The sequence below is a fragment of the Bubalus kerabau genome, chromosome 11, assembly GCF_029407905.1.
Source record: "Bubalus kerabau isolate K-KA32 ecotype Philippines breed swamp buffalo chromosome 11, PCC_UOA_SB_1v2, whole genome shotgun sequence".
NCBI lineage: Eukaryota > Metazoa > Chordata > Mammalia > Artiodactyla > Bovidae > Bubalus > Bubalus kerabau.
Window position 1 is genome coordinate 98,897,465 of NC_073634.1, and position 18,638 is coordinate 98,916,102.

At 41.9% G+C, this 18,638-nt stretch overlaps 1 protein-coding gene and 1 non-coding gene across 5 annotated transcripts in view; one reads left to right on the top strand and one right to left on the bottom strand.

Moving 5' to 3' along the window:
- The window catches only part of PPP6C (protein phosphatase 6 catalytic subunit), a 43,589-nt gene extending 25,200 nt beyond the window's left edge, over window positions 1–18,389 (bottom strand). For 2 of the 4 annotated variants that reach the window (XM_055541129.1, XM_055541128.1), the window contains exon 1: window positions 18,105–18,389. In XM_055541129.1, the coding sequence (XP_055397104.1) occupies window positions 18,105–18,179 (75 nt within the window). In that variant the 5' untranslated portion in view covers window positions 18,180–18,389. The remainder of the gene's footprint in view (window positions 1–18,104) is intronic. The other 2 variants (XM_055541131.1, XM_055541130.1) reach the window with 1 other exon arrangement.
- On the top strand, window positions 12,605–12,677 carry TRNAG-CCC (transfer RNA glycine (anticodon CCC)). The gene has a single exon. It is a non-coding gene; the product is annotated as a tRNA-Gly (tRNA).
- Window positions 18,390–18,638: the final 249 nt, after the last annotated feature.

Consider the following 18,638-nt stretch of genomic DNA (forward strand, 5'->3'; position numbering starts at 1 on the left):
GACATTATCAACAAAGTTAAAAGATAACCTGTAGAATGGGAGAAAATATTTGGAAATCATTTATCTGATAGAGGAGTTTAATACCCAGAATATATAAAGAACTCCTACAATTCAACAACAGAAAGACAAACTAACTTAAAAAATACGAGGTGACTTCCCTGGTGGTCCAGTGGAAAAGACTCTGTGCTCCCAATGCAAGGGGCCCAGGTTCCGTCCCTGGTCAGGGAAGCAGATACCACATGCCACAACTAAAGATCCAGCATGCTGCAGTGCAGGTCAAAGACCTTGTGTGCCACAACTAAGACCCAGGGCAGCCAAGCAAACAAATACATTTTTTAAATGGCCAAAGGACTTGGATACATTTCCAAAGAAGAAATACAAATGGCCAACAGCCACGTGGATGTTCAATATCACTAGTCATAAGGAAAATAAATATAAATCAAAACCAAAATGGGGGGATTTCCCTGGTGGTCCAGTAGCTAAGGCTCTGCACTCCCAGTAGCTAAGACTCTGCACTCCCAATGCAGGGGGCCTGGGTTCAATTCCTGGTCAAGGAACTAGATCCCACATGCTGCAACTAAGACCCAATGCAGTCAAATAAACAAAAGTAAATAAAACTTTTTTAAAAAATGGGATACCACTTTACACATACTAGGATGGCTATAATTTTTTAAAGACAAAAGATAACAAGTGTTGGCAAAGATGTGAAGAAACTGGAACCCTTACACATTGCTGGTAGGAATATAAAATGGTGCAACCACTTTGGAAACGAGTTTGACAGTTCCTCAAACACTAAACACAGAATTACCACGTGACCCAGCAAGCCCACTTCTGGGTACACACCCAAAGAACCGAAAGCAGGAACTCGAAAAGACACTTGTACACCCACGTTCACTGCAGCATTATTCACCATAGCCAAAAGGGGGAAACAACTCATGTCTATCAACAGATGAATGGATTAAGAAAATGTGGTATATCCATACAATGAAATATCATTCAGCCACAGAAAGAAATAAAGTACAGATACATGTTACAACACAGATGAATCTTGAAAATATGCTAAATAAGCTAGTCACAAAAGGCCACATAATATATGATTCAATTTACCTGAAATGTCTAGAAAAGGCAAATTCATAAGAGGGGAGGGAAACAGGAGAGAGGGAGGGAAGGAACGTGGGTGTACCTATGGCGGATTCTTGTTGATGTATGACAGAAAACCACAAAATTCTGTAAAGCAATTATCCTTCAATTAAAAAAATAAATAAAAGTGGCAAATATATATACATACAAACTTTAAAAACAAACAAACAAAAAAGATATAGAATAGATTAGTGGTTGCTTAGGGCTGAGGTTTGAGGTAAGGGGAAATGGGGCATTTCTATTAATGGGTATAGTTTCTCTGTGGGGTGATAAAAATGTTCTAACATTGATTATGGCAATGGCTGCACAACTCTGTAAATATACTAAACCCAGTAGAGAAAAAAAACCCACTGAATTATATACTTTAAAAATTTACTTTATGTGAATTATGTCTCATAAAGCTATTATTTTTTAATTAGTAATATATACTACCTATTTAAAAATAATAATTACCACCCTTGATCTTAACCACTCAAATCTACTTCTTGTGGATAGAGGTAGCTGTCCTTCCAGTCTCAAAAGATCAATGTTGTACAGCAACCTATTTCTATTTTAATCCAGTACACTTGTGATAAATAATTTCTCATTATTTGTAATTAACTCCCAAAGTTTACATTTTGCATTTTTTTAAACCCTAACTCACTTACATCTAGCTTAAGGATGGTTCCAAAGAACAAATATGCCATGATTGGCCTATACTTTTTTTATAGCCTTCCATCACAACCTCCCTTCTCAATCAGTCAGAATAAAGAGCACTACTTTTTCTAAGTTAGCCTAGTAGAGAAGCAACTTATACTTTTAAATATAGTTTCTGACTATGCAATTTTTTTTAATTTATTCATTTTTTAATTGAAGGATAACTGCTTTACAAAATTTTGTTTTCTGTCAAGCCTCAACATGAATCAGAGGGGATATCAGTATACATATATCCCTTCCCTTTTGAACTTCCCTCCTATCTCCCACCCCATCCCACACCTCTAGGTTGCTACAAAACCCCTGTTTGAGCTTCCTGAGCCACACAGCAAATTCCCCTTGGCTATCTATTTTACATATGGTAAGTTTCCATGTTACTCTCGCCATACATCTCACCCTCTCCTCCCCTCTCCCCATGTCCATAAGTCTACTTTCTATGTCTGTTTCTCCACTGCTGCCCTGCAAATAAATTCTTCAGTACCATTTTTCTAGATTCCGTATATATGCATGAGTACAAAATATTTATCTTTCTCTTTCTGGCTTACTTCACTCTGTATAACAGGCTCTAGGTTTATCTACCTCATTAGAACTGACTCAAATGTGTTCCTTTTTATGGTTGACTAATATTCCATTGTGTATATATACCACAACTTCTTTATCCATTCATCTGTTGATGGACATCCAGGTTGCTTCCATGGTCTAGCTATTGTAAATAGTGTTGCAATGAACAATGGGATACATGTGTCTTTTTCAAGTTTGGTTTCCTCAGGAAGAAGGAAATGGCACCCCACTCCAATGTTCTTGCCTGGAAAAGCCCATGGATGGAGGAGCCTGGTAGGCCTGCACTCCATGGGGTCGCTAAGAGTCAGACACGACTGAACGACTTCACTGTCACTTTTCACTTTCATGCACTGCAGAAGGAAATGGCAATCCACTCCAGTGATCTTGCCTGGAGAATCCCAGGGACAGGGGAGCCTGGTGGGCTGCTGTCTATGGGGTCGCATAGAGTTGGACACAAATGAAGTGACTTAGCAGCAGCAGCAGCAGGGTATATGCCTAGGAGTGGGATTGCTGGGTCATATGGTGGTTTTATTCCTTGTTTTTTAAGGAATCTCCATACCGTCTTCCATGGTGGCTATATCAATTAACATTCCCACCAACAGTGCAAGAGCGTTCCCTTTTCTCCACACCCTCTCCAGCATTTATTGTTGGTAGACTTTTTGATGATGGCCATTCTGACCGGTGTGAGGTGATATCTCATTGCAGTTTTGATTTGCATTTCTCTAATAACGACCTAGAGCCAGACATCCTGGAATGTGAAGTCAAGTGGGCCTTAGAAAGCATCACTACGAACAAAGCTAGTGGAGGTGATGGAATTCCAGTTGAGCTATTCCAAATCCTGAAGGATGATGCTGTGAAAAGTGCTGCACTCAATACGCCAGCAAATTTGGAAAACTCAGCAGTGGCCACAGGACTGGAAAAGGTCGGTTTTCATTCCAATCCCAAAGAAAGGCAATGCCAAAGAATGCTCAAAACACTGCACAATTGCACTCATCTCACATGCTAATAAAGTAATGCTCAAAATTCTCCAAGCCAGGCTTCAGCAATACGTGAACCGTGAACTTCCTGATGTTCAAGCTGGTTTTAGAAAAGGCAGAGGAACCAGAGATCAAATTGACAACATCCGCTGGATCTTGGAAAAAGCAAGAGAGTTCCAGAAAAACATCTATTTCTGCTTTATTGACTATGCCAAAGCCTTTGACTGTGTGGATCACAAGAAACTGTGGAAAATTCTGAAAGAGATGGGAATACCAGACCACCTGACCTGCCTCTTGAGAAACCTATATGCAGGTCAGGAAGCAACAGTTAGAACTGGACATGGAACAACAGACTGGTTCCAAATAGGAAAAGGAGTATGTCAAGGGTGTATATTGTCATCCTGCTTATTTAACTTATATGCAGAATACATCATGAGAAATGCTGGACTGGAAGAAACACAAGCTGGAATCAAGATTGCCGGGAGAAATATCAATAACCTCAGATATGCAGGCGACACCACCCTTATGGCAGAAAGTGAAGAGGAACTCAAAAGCCTCTTGATGAAAGTGAAAGTGGAGAGTGAAAAAGTGGGCTTAAAGCTCAACATTCAGAAAACGAAGATCATGGCACCCGGTCCCACCACTTCATGGGAAACAGATGGGGAAACAGTGGAAACAGTGTTTTTTTTTTTTTTTCTGGGCTTCAAACTTTATTTTTCTGGGCTCCAAAATCACTACAGATGGTGACTGCAGCCATGAAATTAAAAGACGCAAAAAATAAAGATAAAAAAATAAAAGACATTTACTCCTTGGAAGGAAAGTTATGACCAACCTAGATAGCATATTCAAAAGCAGAGACATTACTTTGCCAACAAAGGTTCGTCTAGTCAAGGCTATGGTTTTTCCTGTGGTCATGTATGGATGTGAGAGTTGGACTGTGAAGAAGGCTGAGCACCGAAGAATTGATGCTTTTTAACTGTGATGTTGGAGAGTCCCTTGGACTGCAAGGAGATCCAGCCAGTCCATTCTGAAGGAGATCAGCCCTGGGATCTCTTTGGAAGGAATGATACTAAAGCTGAAACTCCAGTACTTTGGCCACCTCATGCGAAGAGTTGACTCACTGGAAAAGACTCTGATGCTGGGAGGGATTGGGGGCAGGAGGAGAAGGGGACGACAGAGGATGAGATGGCTGGATGGCATCACTGACTCGATGGACGTGAGTCTCAGTGAACTTCGGGAGTTGGTGTTGGACAGGGAGGCCTGGCGTGCTGCGATTCATGGGGTCGCAAAGAGTCGGACACGACTGAGCGACCGATCTGATCTGATCTGAATAACAAACGATGCTGAACATCTTTTTATGTGTTTGTTAACCATCTGTATGTCTTCTTTGAAGAAATGTCTGTTTAGGTCTTTTCTGACTTTTTGACTGGGTTGTTTGTTTTTCTGGTATTGAGTTGTATGAGCTGCTTGTATATTTTAGAAATTAATCCTTTGTCAGTTGTTTCACTTGCTGTTAGTTTCTCCCATTCTAAGGGTTGTCTTTTCACTTTGCTTATAGTTTCCTTTGCTATGCAAAAGCTTTTAAGTTTAATCAGGTCGCACTTGTTTACTTTTGTTTTTATTTTCATTACTCTAGGAGGTGGGTCATAGAGGATCTTACTTTGATTTAGGTCACTGAGTGGTCTGCCTATGTTTTCCTCTAAGAGTTGTATACTGAAACTATACAATTTTTAAAAGAAAACATCTCAGGAACTCACCCAACTTTCTTAGATCTAATGCCTTACTCAGTATTTGCGATTTTTTTCAGGTACACTCACCAAGCCTCCTCAAAGGGAATTCCACCAAGGTACCTGCAGAACTGTTTTGCTGTAATTTGTACAAGAGTGGGCAGAGTTTTCTGTTTGTTGCCAGGACGTTCTCAAGCACTTGTGCCACCGAGTCTCTCTTTTAGTCTCTCTTTTAGTCTCTCTTTTCACATCTCTTAAGAACAGGCCTAACTTTCAACAGTGAAGGTCAAAGCCCACACGTAATACAGCTTCTGTTGTTGTTGTCCCACTCTTCACAACCCCATGGACTCGAGCCTGCCAGGTTCCTCTGTCCATGGGATTCCCCAGAAAAGAATACTGGAGCAAGCTGCCATTTCCTTCTCCAAGGAATCTTCCTGACCCAGGGATCGAACCCATGTCTCCTGCATTGGCAGGCGGGTTCTACACCACTGAGCCACCTGGGAACCCATACATCCCTTTAAGGGCAGATATTAAGATGTTACCCAAACAAACCAGCCTACTTATCCACTTGGTGAATTAAGCCAGACTGTCCTCTAGAGAGGCCTGTCCTCACCCTGCCTTACACTGCTTCCTTCCTCAATTGCTTTTTCCCAAATTGTACTTTAATGTCATGCCATCAGCCTGTATGCAGTAAAGGACTAGGAAACAGTCCCCTACTGAGGTTGTCATTGTGGGGACTATAAACAAGGTGCATAGCATGTTGTGATTAAACAGCTGTCTTCAAGGAGGACTGGGGGAGGAATGTCCCTGTGTTTCTTCTATCAGGAATAGATGTGATTTCCCTGAGATTATTTTTTATCATCTTACAGACTCTGTAAATTTTTTTAATTGATCAGTTTCCATCTTTCTGAATCTCAAAGAAGTAACTTGGTCATCATAGCTTTTATTTTACACGTACTTTTCTTACTTTTACAACTGGCCCCTAGTTCCTATCTTTATTTTCTCTGTCTCATTTTTCTTGCTTATTCTAAAAATAACTTCTCTTGCTATATTGAATGCTTCTTTGTAAAGCACTCTGTATCTTTTTTAGAACAAAGTGAGTTCTCATTTAACATTCTGAAACTAATCACAGCACAGATTCATGAGGGACTCCACAGCTCCCATTATGAGTGTGCCAGAATTTGCACCCAAATATGACGGGTCTCCTGACCCATAGTGGCTCCTGAACTGCAAGTCACCCCTGGTGACCGGCCCATACCCCCCAGCGCTGATCTGAGAGTAACAGCAGACCATAAGCTAAAGAGCATCACTGTGAAACCCTGCCAATTTCGAAAGTCGTGAGTGTCCAGGGAACCATGTGAACCACTTAGGCAGCATCTCCAACCCAGGGCCAGGCACGCGAACTTGAGTAAAGGAACAGCTGTCTCCTGTAACTGCCACTTCTGCAGTCCCAACCGAGGATTTAGAGCACTAAGCCTCTAAGCCAAAGCCATGCCTCTCATCTCTCCAGTTCAGCAGCAGCTTATAAATTCATGTCAAGCACACATAAAAATAAGTAGTCTGTGAAATCTCAGTACAAGTTCTACATATGTCAGTAAACAACGCACACAGTGGCCTCACAGAGCCCAGCCCTGCCACGGGAGAAGCTCCTCCACAGGCCCTCACAGATTTGTTTTGCTGCTTGGTTTGTAGGAAGCCTGGTTTCTCTTTTACTGTCCCAAACAGTCACTGAGGCAAGATTCTTAATCTTATCCCAAATTTAGGGCAAACTATCCATTTCTCCCCACAGTGACTAATTAATTCGTAATCCCTGAAAGAGCAGAGGTTGGGACTTCCCTGAAGTCCAGTGGTTGGGACTCTGCACTTCCACTGCAGGGGGCACGCGTTCCATCCCTGCTCAGCAAAGTTTCCTATAAAGCGAGGTACGGCCCAAAATTAATAATAATAATCAGTAGAGGTTCGTGGGCCCATTCTTAGCAGAGCTTTTCTCCCTGCTCTACCTTTTCCTCCAGATACCTGTTTACAGATCCATTCCATCCTCTGCCTGTCCCTCTGTTCCCTCAAATACACTAGGTTTTAAATTTTTGTAATTCTTTGTTTAGCTGATCTTGTTATATAAAACATACTATCTCCTTTCTTTACTTTTACATACTGGGATTTATAAAATTTCTTAAGAAACAAAAATCTAAGATTATATTTTACACAGCCTTTGAATAGAGTCTCTACTAGAATACAAATCACTGGGAATGAAGAGTGGAAATCCAAGATGATAATGACATCCACACTCTTACAATCCATAAGGAAATATCTGTATCTTGAGTAAAAACCGGAGTTTCTCAACCATGGCACTACTGGTAATTCTTTGTTGTAGGGGTCTGCTGTCCTGCCATGCTGCGTAGGGCCACCCAGGACAGATGGGCCATGCTGGAGAGTTCTGACAAAATGTGGCCCACTGGAAAAGGGAATGGCAAACCACTTCGGTATTCTTGCCTTGAGAACCCCATAAACAGTATGAGAAGGCAAAGAGATATGACACTGGAAGATGAACTCCCCCAGTTAGCAGATGCCAAATATACTACTGGAGAAGAGTAGAGAAGTAACTCCAGAAAGAATGAAGGGATGGAGCCAAAGCGAAAACACCACCCATATGTGTATGTGACGTGTGATGGAAATAAAGTCCAATGCTGTAAAGAACAACACTGCATAGGAACCTGGAACGTTAGGTCCATGAATCAAGGTAAATTGGAAGTGGTCAAACAGAAGATGGCAAGAATGAACATCAACAGTTTAGGAATCAGTGAATTAAAATGGACCAGAATGGGCGAATTTAATTCAGATGACCATTATATCTACTACTGTGGGCAAGAATCCCTTAGAAGAAATGCAGTAGCCCTCACAGTCAACAAGAGTTAAAATGCAGAGCTTGGGTGCAATCTCAAAAATGACAGAATGTTCTCTGTTCGTTTCCAAGGCAAATCATTCAATATCACAGTAATCCAAGTCTATGCCCCAACTAATAATGCCAAAAGCTGAAGCTGACTGGTTCTATGAAGACCAAGACCTTCTAGAACTAACACCAAAAAAAGATGTGCTCTTCATTATAGGGGATTAGAATGTAAAAGTAGGAAGTCAACAGACACTGGGAGTACCAGGCAAGTTTATCCTTTAACTATAAAATGAAGCAGGGCAAAGGCTAATAGAGTTTTGCCAAGAGAAAGCACTGGTCACACCCTCTTCCAACAGCACGAGAGACTACTCTACACAAGGACATCACCAGATGGTCAATACCAAAATCAGACTGATTATATTCTTTACAACCAAAGATGGAGAAGCACTATACAGTCAGCAAAAACAAGACCGGGACCTGACTGTGGCTCTGATCATGAACTCCTTATTGCCAAATTCAGACTTAAATTGAAGAAAGGGGTTAAATCAAACCCCTTATGAATATACAGTGGAAGTGACAAATAGATTCAAGGAATTAGAGCTGATAGACTGCCTGAAAACTATGGACAAAGGTTCATGACATTGTACAGGAGGCTGTGATCAAAACCATCCCCAAGAAAAAGAAATGCAAAAAGGTAAAATGGTTGTCTGAGGAGGCCTTACAAATAGCTGAGAAAAGAAGAGAAGCGAAAGGCAAAGGAGAAAAGGAAAGATACACCCATCTGAATGCAGAGTTCCAAAGAATAGCAAGGATAGCAAGATAAGAAAGCCTCCCTCAAAAAAAAAAAAAAAAAAAGCCTTCCTCAGTGATCAATGCAAAGAACAGAGGAAAACAATAGAATGGGAAAGACTACAGATCTCTTCAAGAAAATTAGATACCAATGGAACATTTCATGCAAAGATGGGCACAATAAAGGACAGAAACTATATGGAGCTACCAGAAGCAGAAGATATTAAGAAGAGGTGGCAGGAATACACAGAAAAACTATATAAAAATGATCTTAATGATCCAGATAACCATGATGGTGTGATCACTGACCTAGAGCCAGACATCCTGTAATGCGAAGTCAAGAGAGCCTTAGGAAGCATCACTACGAACAAAACTAGTGGAGATGATGGAATTCCAGTTGAGTTGTTTCAAATCCTAAAAGATGATGCTGTGAAAGTGCTGTACTCAGTACACCAGCAAACTTGGAAAACTCAACAGTGGCCACAGGACTGGAAAAGGTCAGTTTTCATTCCAATCCCAAAGAAAGGCAATGCAAAGAATGCTCAAACTACCGCACAATTGCACTAATTTCACATGCTAGCAAAGTAATGCTCAAAATTCTCCAAGCTATGCTTCAATAGGACATGAACCAAGAACTTCCAGATTTTCAAGCTGGATTTAGAAAAGGCAAAGGAACTAACAATCAAATTGCCAACATCCGTTGGATCATCAAAAGAGCAAGAGAATTCCAGAAAAACATCTACTTCTGCTTCACTGACGTCGCTAAAGTCTTTGACTGCGTAGATCACAACAAACTGTGGAAAATTAAAGAGATGGGAATACCAGACCACCTTACCTGCCTCCTGAGAAATCTGTATGCAGGTCAAGAAGCAACAGTTAGAACTGGACATGGAACAACAGACTGGTTCCAAATTGGGAAAGGAGTACACCAAGGCTGTATACTGTCACTGCTTATTCAACTTACATGCAGAATACATCATGTAAAATGCTGGGCTGGATGAAGTACAAGCTAGAATCAAGACTGAGGGAGAAATATCAATAACCTCAGATATGCAGATGACACCACCCTTATGGCAGAAAGTGAAGAGGAATTGAAGAGCCTCTTGATGAAAGTGCAAGAGGAGAGTGAAAAAGTTGGCTTAAAACTCAACATTCAAAAAACAAAGATCATGCCATCCAGTCCCATAACTTCATGGCAAATAGATGGGGAAACAATGGAAACAGTGACAGACTTATTTCTTGGGCTCTAAAATCACTGCAGATAGTGACTGCAGCCATGAAGTTAAAAGATGCTTGCTCCTTGGAAGAAAAGCTATGACCAACCTAGACATCATATTAAAAAGCAGAGACACTACTCTGCTGACAAACATCAGATCAGATCAGATCAGTCGCTCAGTCGTGTCCGACTGTTTGCGACCCCATGAACTGCAGTACGCCAGGCCTCCCTATCCATCACCAACTCCCGGAGTTCACTCAGACTCATGTCCATCGAGTCAGTGATGCCATCCAGCCATCTCATCCTCTGTTGTCCCCTTCTCCTCCTGCCCCCAATCCCTCCCAGCATCAGAGTCTTTTCCAGTGAGTCAACTCTTCGCATGAGGTGGCCAAAGTACTGCAGTTTCAGCTTTAGCATCATTCCTTCCAAAGAAATCCCAGGGCTGATCTCCTTCAGAATGGACTGGCTGGATCTCCTTGCAGTCCAAGGGACTCTCAAGAGTCTTCTCCAACACCACAATTCAAAAGCATCAATTCTTTGGCGCTCAGCCTTCTTCACAGTCCAACTCTCACATCCATATGAGAGGGTAACAGGTAGGAAGGCCAGGGGTCTCCAAATGGAGGAAATAGCCTGCAAGTGTCAGACATTTTTATCTCTCTTAAGCGGCAGGAAGAAACAAACTAGCAATATTTTTTTCCTTCTCTATACAAATTTAAAGAGAGGTTTCTCTTAAAATACTGTGTTGCCATAATGACACCTGGTTTCTCCTGAAGTTAGCTATTCTTGAGCCTAGAGATAGCCAATGCCTTTTTCTTATGGAAATGTTTGTCTTAAGCTATGCTAATGTACTACGCCTTTACCCCAATCTCGGTCTCCAAGTCGGTTCCACCTCTGGGCCCAGAACCTACTTGACAAACCAGTATGTTATACTCAGATATTGTTCCCCTAATCTATGTAAATGAAACTATTTGTATGGTGGTCTGCCCTTCTTTAAGATTCAAGTTAATTATTTTATGGCCCAAGATAAACCATTTGGTGCCATTCTAAATTTTAGGACATTCCTTTCTTTCATTAACAGACTGCTAGTGACTATATAACATCCAGCTAAAGACTAACAAGGGGGTACTCTTTCTGCCCCCTTCTGATGCCTATGTCAGAAGCTTTCTCTATCTCCTTTATACTTTAATAAAACTTTATTACACAAAAGCTCTGAGCGATCAAGCCTCGTCTCTGGCCCCGGATTGAATTCTTCTCCTCCGGGGGCCAAGAATCCCGGGGTATTCCCGTGATTCAACAACAACCTTTCACATACATGACCACAGGAAAAACCATAGCCTTGACTAGACAAAGATACATCTAGTCAAAGCTATGATTTTCCCAGTAGTCATGTATGGATGTGAGAGGTGGACTATAAAGAAAGCTGATCGCAGACGAATTGATGCTTTTGAACCGTGGTGTTAGAGAAGACACTTGAGTCCCTTAGACAGCAAGGAGATCAAACCAGTCAATCCTCAAGGAAATCAATCCTGAATATTAACTGGAAGGACTGATGCTGAGGCTGAAGCTCCAAAACTTTGGCCACCTGATGTGAAGAACTGACTCACTGGAAAAGACCCTGATGCTGGGAAAGATTGAGGGCAGGAGGAGAAGGGGACAACAGAGAATGAGATGGTTGGATGGCATCACCGACTCAATGGACATGAGTTTGAGCAAGCTCCGGGGAGTGGGTGATGGACAGGAAAGCCTGGCGTGCTGCAGTCCCATGGGGTTGCAAAGAGTCAGATATGACTGAGTGACTGACTGAGCGACATCTGGCCCCTACATCCACTAGATAGTCACAGCAACCCCAGCTGTGAAAATCTAAAAATGTCTTCAGACATTGCCAAATATCCTCTTTCGGGGGGCACTATCACCTCCAATTAGGAACCACTGATCTAGACCTTTCTCGTGAGTTTAATACAATAGAATAATGTCTGCAGCACATTTGGCAATCAATGACTAGCTGCTACATAACTGATCCAACAGTCTTCTCCACATTTCTAACTCAGTGTCTTGGCTTGGCAGCATCTCCAATTCAGCATGACCCAAACCAAATTCCCTTGTTTTCCTTAATCCAGGTATTGTATTTACTAAGTAATCCATGCCAGGAACTAAGAGATTACCCTGAACTCCTCTCTCTCATAACCCAGATATATACTCTGTCAACAGGTCCTATTACACCTTCTTCATGTCCTTTTAAACACCACAACCACTTGACACTGGCTTACTTCTAAAGCTCTCGTGTCACCTGGTCTACTGCTTCAGTGACATTTTTCTCTCATTCCAGTCCAAAGTCCACAATGCTGCCAGAATATTTCTAAAACCTGTCACTGTCCCCTTCAAAAACCTTTCGAGGACACTCCTCTAAGGTTGTTGTCTATGCAGTGTTTCCCAAATTCCATTCAGATATCATCTCTGATTTTGTCACATTCCTACTGCATCCAATAGTGTATCCTTCAAACGGTTTTCTTTCAACTTACTTTAATTTTTTAGTTAGCCATCTTTTAAAAGATAGCACATAGTCACAGTATTATTATTTGTTTTACCCTAAAATATAAAAACATTTCAAGGGACTTCCCTGGTGGCCCAGTGGCTAGGACTTTGCACTCCCAATGCGGGGGACCCGGGTTCAATCCCTGGTCAGGGAACTAGATCCCATATGCTACAACTAAGACACAGCAGAGCCAAATAAGTAAACAAATATTTAAAAAAAAAAAAAACAACTTTTGGAAGTGTTTATCCATCTAAAAGATAAAAATCCACGTGTATCAGCCTAGTCTTCCAAGATGTGGCCTCTGCCTGTCTTCGCTGCGTCCCCTCCAGCCATACCAAACTACGTCGAGTTGTGTTCTTGAGGATTAAGCTATACCACTGTACACGGTATTTCTTCTGCTTCATGTTCTTTCCTTCCTGTTTTGTCTACCTGAAAAAACTCGGCTCATTCTCTCATTGCTCCTCCTTTTGTGAAACTATCTGTGCTTAAGAGTTAGATGCTGCTTCATCTATGTTCTCTGATATGATGAACAGCTTTCTATTTTAGCACTACCACACACTGCAATGATCACTTGTTTACCCTTCTATCTCCTTTACTATACTGAAAGCCCCTCAAAGACATTGAGAAGTACCAAATTCTCTCTCAAGAATCCACAGAGAATACTATTTGACACAAGGGGACGTTTAAAGAAATGTTTGTTGTAAAGCAGTACATACAAGGTACTGTTTAAGACTGTAGAGAATACCAAAATAAACAAGATAGGATCCTGGCCCTTCATAAAGCTTGTAATCTAATGGTGAAGACAGGTATACTTACCATCATACAAGACAGAACCATATAAATGGTAGTAAAATGGAACAGAAAGTGCTATGGGGCAAAGGTCAGTATAGAAAAAGAATGGAATTTCTTTTTTCTGGCCTTGCCAAGTGTCTTGCAGGATCTTAGTTTCCCAACCAGGGACTGAACCCAGACCCTGGCAATGAAAGCACTGAGCCAGGAAATTCCAGAATGGAAATTTTTAATAGCAAATAAATTCAGATATGTACTCTGCTGAGTCACTGGGGCAAAAATCACGTAAACCTTATCAGGTCCTGGCTCTGATATCTGTTCTATCACAGTGGTAGAATGGACAGAACGGTGCTGTGAAAACTAAGTAGCTGTGTAAATTCTAACCATTACTAATCATTCTGACTGTGGAATCCAAGAGCCCTGCATGGAGAAAGTGACATCTGAGCTAGAGCTAAAAAGGGGCACGGAGGGGAACTCCCTGGCGGTCCTGCGGCTGGGACTCGGCTCTCTCGTGCTGTGGACCTGGTTCAGCCTCCAGTGAGGGAACTAAGATGCCACAAGCCACGTGATGAGACCAAAACAATTAATATTTTTCAAAATAAAATAAAGGGGCATAAAGGGTGTTGTATAAAGGAAGCATAAGTGGTAGTTATGGATGTGAACCCTAGTGCCAGACTCCCTAGGTTTGCATCCCAGCTTCTCCACTTACTTATTACTAGCTATATGACTTGAAAAGTTACTTAATTTGTCTGTGTTTGAGTTACCTGTCTGTAAAATGGGGCAAATATTAATACCCAACTTACACAGTATTAAATAATTTAACATCTCTGCTATGTAAGTATTAACTAAGTAGGTGAAAGAAAGAGACTCAGCAGAAGCAAAGATGCAGGGAAGTACAAGGCATATCGTCAGAAGAGAGTACTCCAATGTGCTCAGGATGGAAAGTAAAAGAAGGTGATGAAGTGGAAGACATACAGTATTTAGAAATATACGCTACTTGCCACCCTAAAAAGGTTATTAACTATATCAGAAAGAGCTCTGCACAAAGAGGCTTTCAAACTTAATTCCTTATTAGTTGGACAGCCTCAGGCAGATCATGAACTCTACGAAGCTCAGTTTCTCGTCAGCGAAGTGAGGATACAGAACTAGGTAAACACTGATTCTCAGTTCTGAAATTCTAGAAAAGGGGCTGGGGAGTCATTAGCAGTGTGCACTGTCCCATAGGAAACCTACTGCCACATGTAGCTACTGAGCACCTAAAGTGTGGCTGATCCAAATTGGGATGTGTTATTAACATAAATGTAAAATGTACATCACATTTCATAGATTTAATACAAAAAAGACAAGATATTACACTAGTTATTTTATATTAATTACATGTTGAAATTGCATTAAATAAAATACTACTAAAAATGGATTTCGCCTGTATATGTTTTTACTTTTAAAAATGTAAACATAATTTGAGACTCACACTTATGAGCATTTTCTTTCTATTAGACAGCACTACTACAGACTATTTTCAGAAGATCTGAGAGAATGTGATTCTATGGCCAAAAAGACAAGATAAAATGCCAAGCATTATCAGAAAAGGTCTTGAAAACACTATTTTAGCCCTATACAAAGCCACGGTCTATCCCTAACTGCTGTACTGCGTTCAGTTTTCCTTGCAATACCTGAAAAGATAATATGCAAAACCAAATAACTCAGGTAAACAGAATGATCAATAAGACAGGCAATAAGGTGAGCAGCAAGACTAACAGGCTTCAGGCCTAGAAGGATCATGACTACCACATATGAGAATCTATTAAATTAGACAGAGGTCGAACAAGGAGGTGCAAAAGGTTCTCCATCAAATCTCAGAAAAAAGCAAGGGAGGATTCTCTGAGGCTTTATGGAGGCATTTCAAAACAGAGGTACACCTTTGCAGGGCAGGTGGTCTTACATGAAAAACAGATGGCTCAGAGTAAACATAAAAGTGAGCTCCAAAAAAGATTGCATTAAATTATTAATCCATAGACGTGGTTACTATTTCTGCGTTGTATGTCTGACGCAGACACTAGGATTCTCCCAACCCCGACCACAGAAATCGTCTTCAGTTCTTCAGTAAAAAAAGAAAAAACTGAATGTCAACTGGGTGTGCCATTTCTTTACTTAAATGGCACCTTTAAGAACTATCAGAGAGATCAGACAATCTCCACTTTACAGATCCTTTCTCATGCCAAAATATTTAAGTGTAAGTATTCGGTAAGCCCGTCTTTTATCATTCCTTCTTCCACTTGGCCAAATATGAAATCTGTGTCTTCTATGATCCTCTCTGAAATCTTTATAGTGGGTGAGAATCACATGAACTCTTTTTTTAAGAAAGCTTACCCTGTGGTCCGCACACTTTCACGTATCATCCTTATTTCCTAAAACAGTTATGTACTTTTGATCCAGGACTAGTGATCTGACCACTTCCAAGGTAGATACGGAGAGAAGATGATTAGATCTAGAACATCCTATGCATTTATTATTTTATTTAGTATCTCCAACTTCCAGTCAATTCAAAACACAGGTAAATTTCTATTTTCCTACCAGAACAAAACTTTTCCATAATGATCATTAAGTGGCCCCAATGATTTCTTTTCTTCCTTAGATAGAATATTTTATTTTGGCTTTAAAGCTTCAGAAGAAATGCTCCTGGAATACTTTCTTGGCCCACCTAATTTTAGTTTGCACTTCATGCCAAGAGGGAGAAACATAATTAAATTTCTTTAAATACACCATAGATGCAGCACAAGAAAGTTAATCTGATAAAAATATTTTCAAGACAAAGAAGAAAAGCCTCTACTTACATAGAAAAATTTAGAATTCTTTTTTTCTAGTATTGTGGGGAGGAATTTACTAGGAAACAGATACATGCTAAGTACAGTCCCATTGTGCTGCAAAGGGAAATGAAATGGTTTAACAAATACATTATTTTAGGCTGGGAAGGAAATCTGATGTTTATAAAACTAAGAGGTCTAAATAAAATTCAGCTGACTTATCTTTCCTATCATTTCAATACCCAAGATCAAGATATGTTTCATAATAAGCAACACCTTACTCATTATAAACATAAAGGTTAAAACTGCTAAAGAACAGAAAACGCCACTTCATCTCACGGACATGCAAAAGTCAACTTCACCAATGGAATCAACAATGCTACTAAAAGACAACTAGTTAGTTTTCTAACGAACTGGGTTGCAATGTTGCGTTGTTTTTCTTTTTTTTTTTTTTTCTTAGGAAAATTCCTGTTTCCTAAAAAGTCATACCGCAGAAAGAAGCTTCAAAACTACTGTCACAAGAGCATGAAAGTTAGGGACTTCCCTAGTAATCCAGTGGCGCCCAACGCAGGAGGCCTGGGTTCAATCCCTGGTCAAGGAACTAGATCCACATGCCACAACTAGCAGTCTGTACGCCACGACTCAAGACCCCACATGCTGCAACTAAGACATGGCACGGCCAAACAAATCAATAAAAATAACTTTTAAAAAAAAGAGCATAAAAGTTAATTTTTATTATTACTGGCTTTGTCCCTGTTGTAATTAAATTATCCTGCTAAAAAAGGGGGAAATGGACAAGAATGACACCCCTATCAAATAGCACATATAATTAACATATAAGTACAAATAAGTTATATTCACAACAGCTCCTGTGGCCTCAAGCATTTTGCATACTGTTTACAGATGTTCAACTCCCTGTACCAAAAGATGAAAAAAAAAAGTAGTATCTTCCTTAAGAGAAGAAAACTCACAAAGATAAACTGCTTTAAACTCACAGCTTAAAGAATAAAATGAACTCAAAACTATCAACAGTTAACCCACTTAGCACACAACAAATCAACTTAAATGAACAAAAAAACAGGCACTAGCAGGAACGGCTCAAGACTGCTAGTGGCTTAAGAAGTGGTTTTAACAAACGCAAAAAAACACTTGTCAAAAAGAGCAGTAGCCCAAAGACTTACATTCCTTTATTCTTACACTCATTCCTTTACTCAAACAGAGGTTTACTGTTACTTGGACTCGGCAATACAAGGAACAACTCTCCTCCCTTGGAAAACTCAGAAAATGCAATCTTGAGCTAAGAAGAGATTTCGGGGGAGGGTGGACTTGACAGAAAAGTATTTGTATTTATTGACAGTCCCGTACTTTATCCACTTAAACTATAGCCCAACGATGTACTCGAAAACGGGTTCATATTGGAATTAGCAGGAGAAAACCAACACTCTCAGAAAGTAACTGGGAGAAGCTCCCGGGAAAGAGGGACGACTTGACGTTCTCGCATCACCACCAGACCGTCCGGTCCCCCACCTGCCCCTTCCCATACCCATTCCTCAGGTACCTGAACACACTGGGGCTGCGTTCCGGGAGCCGGCGACATCTCCTGTCAGACGCCGGCCACCCCGCGCTCCCGTCACCGTCCCCGGAGTGGATGACCCCGGGGCGCGAGAGCCGAGATCGGGGTAAAAGAAGAGGTGCCTTGCAAGCAAAGCCGTGAGGGCTGAGGGGGAAACCCGGGGGCAGAGGCCGCGACATCCCTCGGGATCCCCGCCGAGAGGACCGGGACAGCATTCGGGGGTCTCGGGCTCCCCCCGCCCCCCGCGTGACACCAAGTCGGACCCGGTCTCCTCACATCGCGTTAGGCCCTCCACCCTGATGGGACGAGATGCCGCCGGGGGGTCCCGCGGAGAGAGGAAGGGCGGGCCGGCGGGCGCCCCATTGCCGGAAGGGGCGAGCCCCGAAAGCAGCGCTCCCGCCCCGGCCGGGCTTACCTTCAAGTCGTTCTCCGGTAGGTATTTGCATAGCCGCGCTATCTCCACGTACTTGTCCAAGTCCAGGGGCGCCATTTTAGAAGTAAGAAGCCCCGACGGTGGCGGCGGTATCCGCGGCGGCACTAGCGGCGGCAGCGGCGGAGGCCGAAGCCGGAACCCTCCCTACGTCACGTCCGGCCCGTGAGAGGCGTCTGCGCAGCGGCGTCAAGCTTGACCCGATTTTCCCCACTGCCTCGACACGCCCCACGCCCTCTCCCGCTGAACCCAGGCTGCAGGCCCCCCGCCCCGAGGCCCCCTGGGTCCGGAGTTCGGAAGCCGCTGAGACCCGTAATTATCTGCCGCAGGGAGTGCTGGGATTTGTAGTTTTCTGTAGTGGCTAGCTGCTCCTCTTTTCCTTTCCTTCTCTTCGTCTTGACTTTCACCTCTTTGGGGACCCACGGGGGCTTTAACGATGCAAAACGGCGAAGCAGGTGACGTTAGCCATTCCCTGGTTTCTCATTCCTACGCTTTTAAGCATTCTCTTCGCCAGAATAT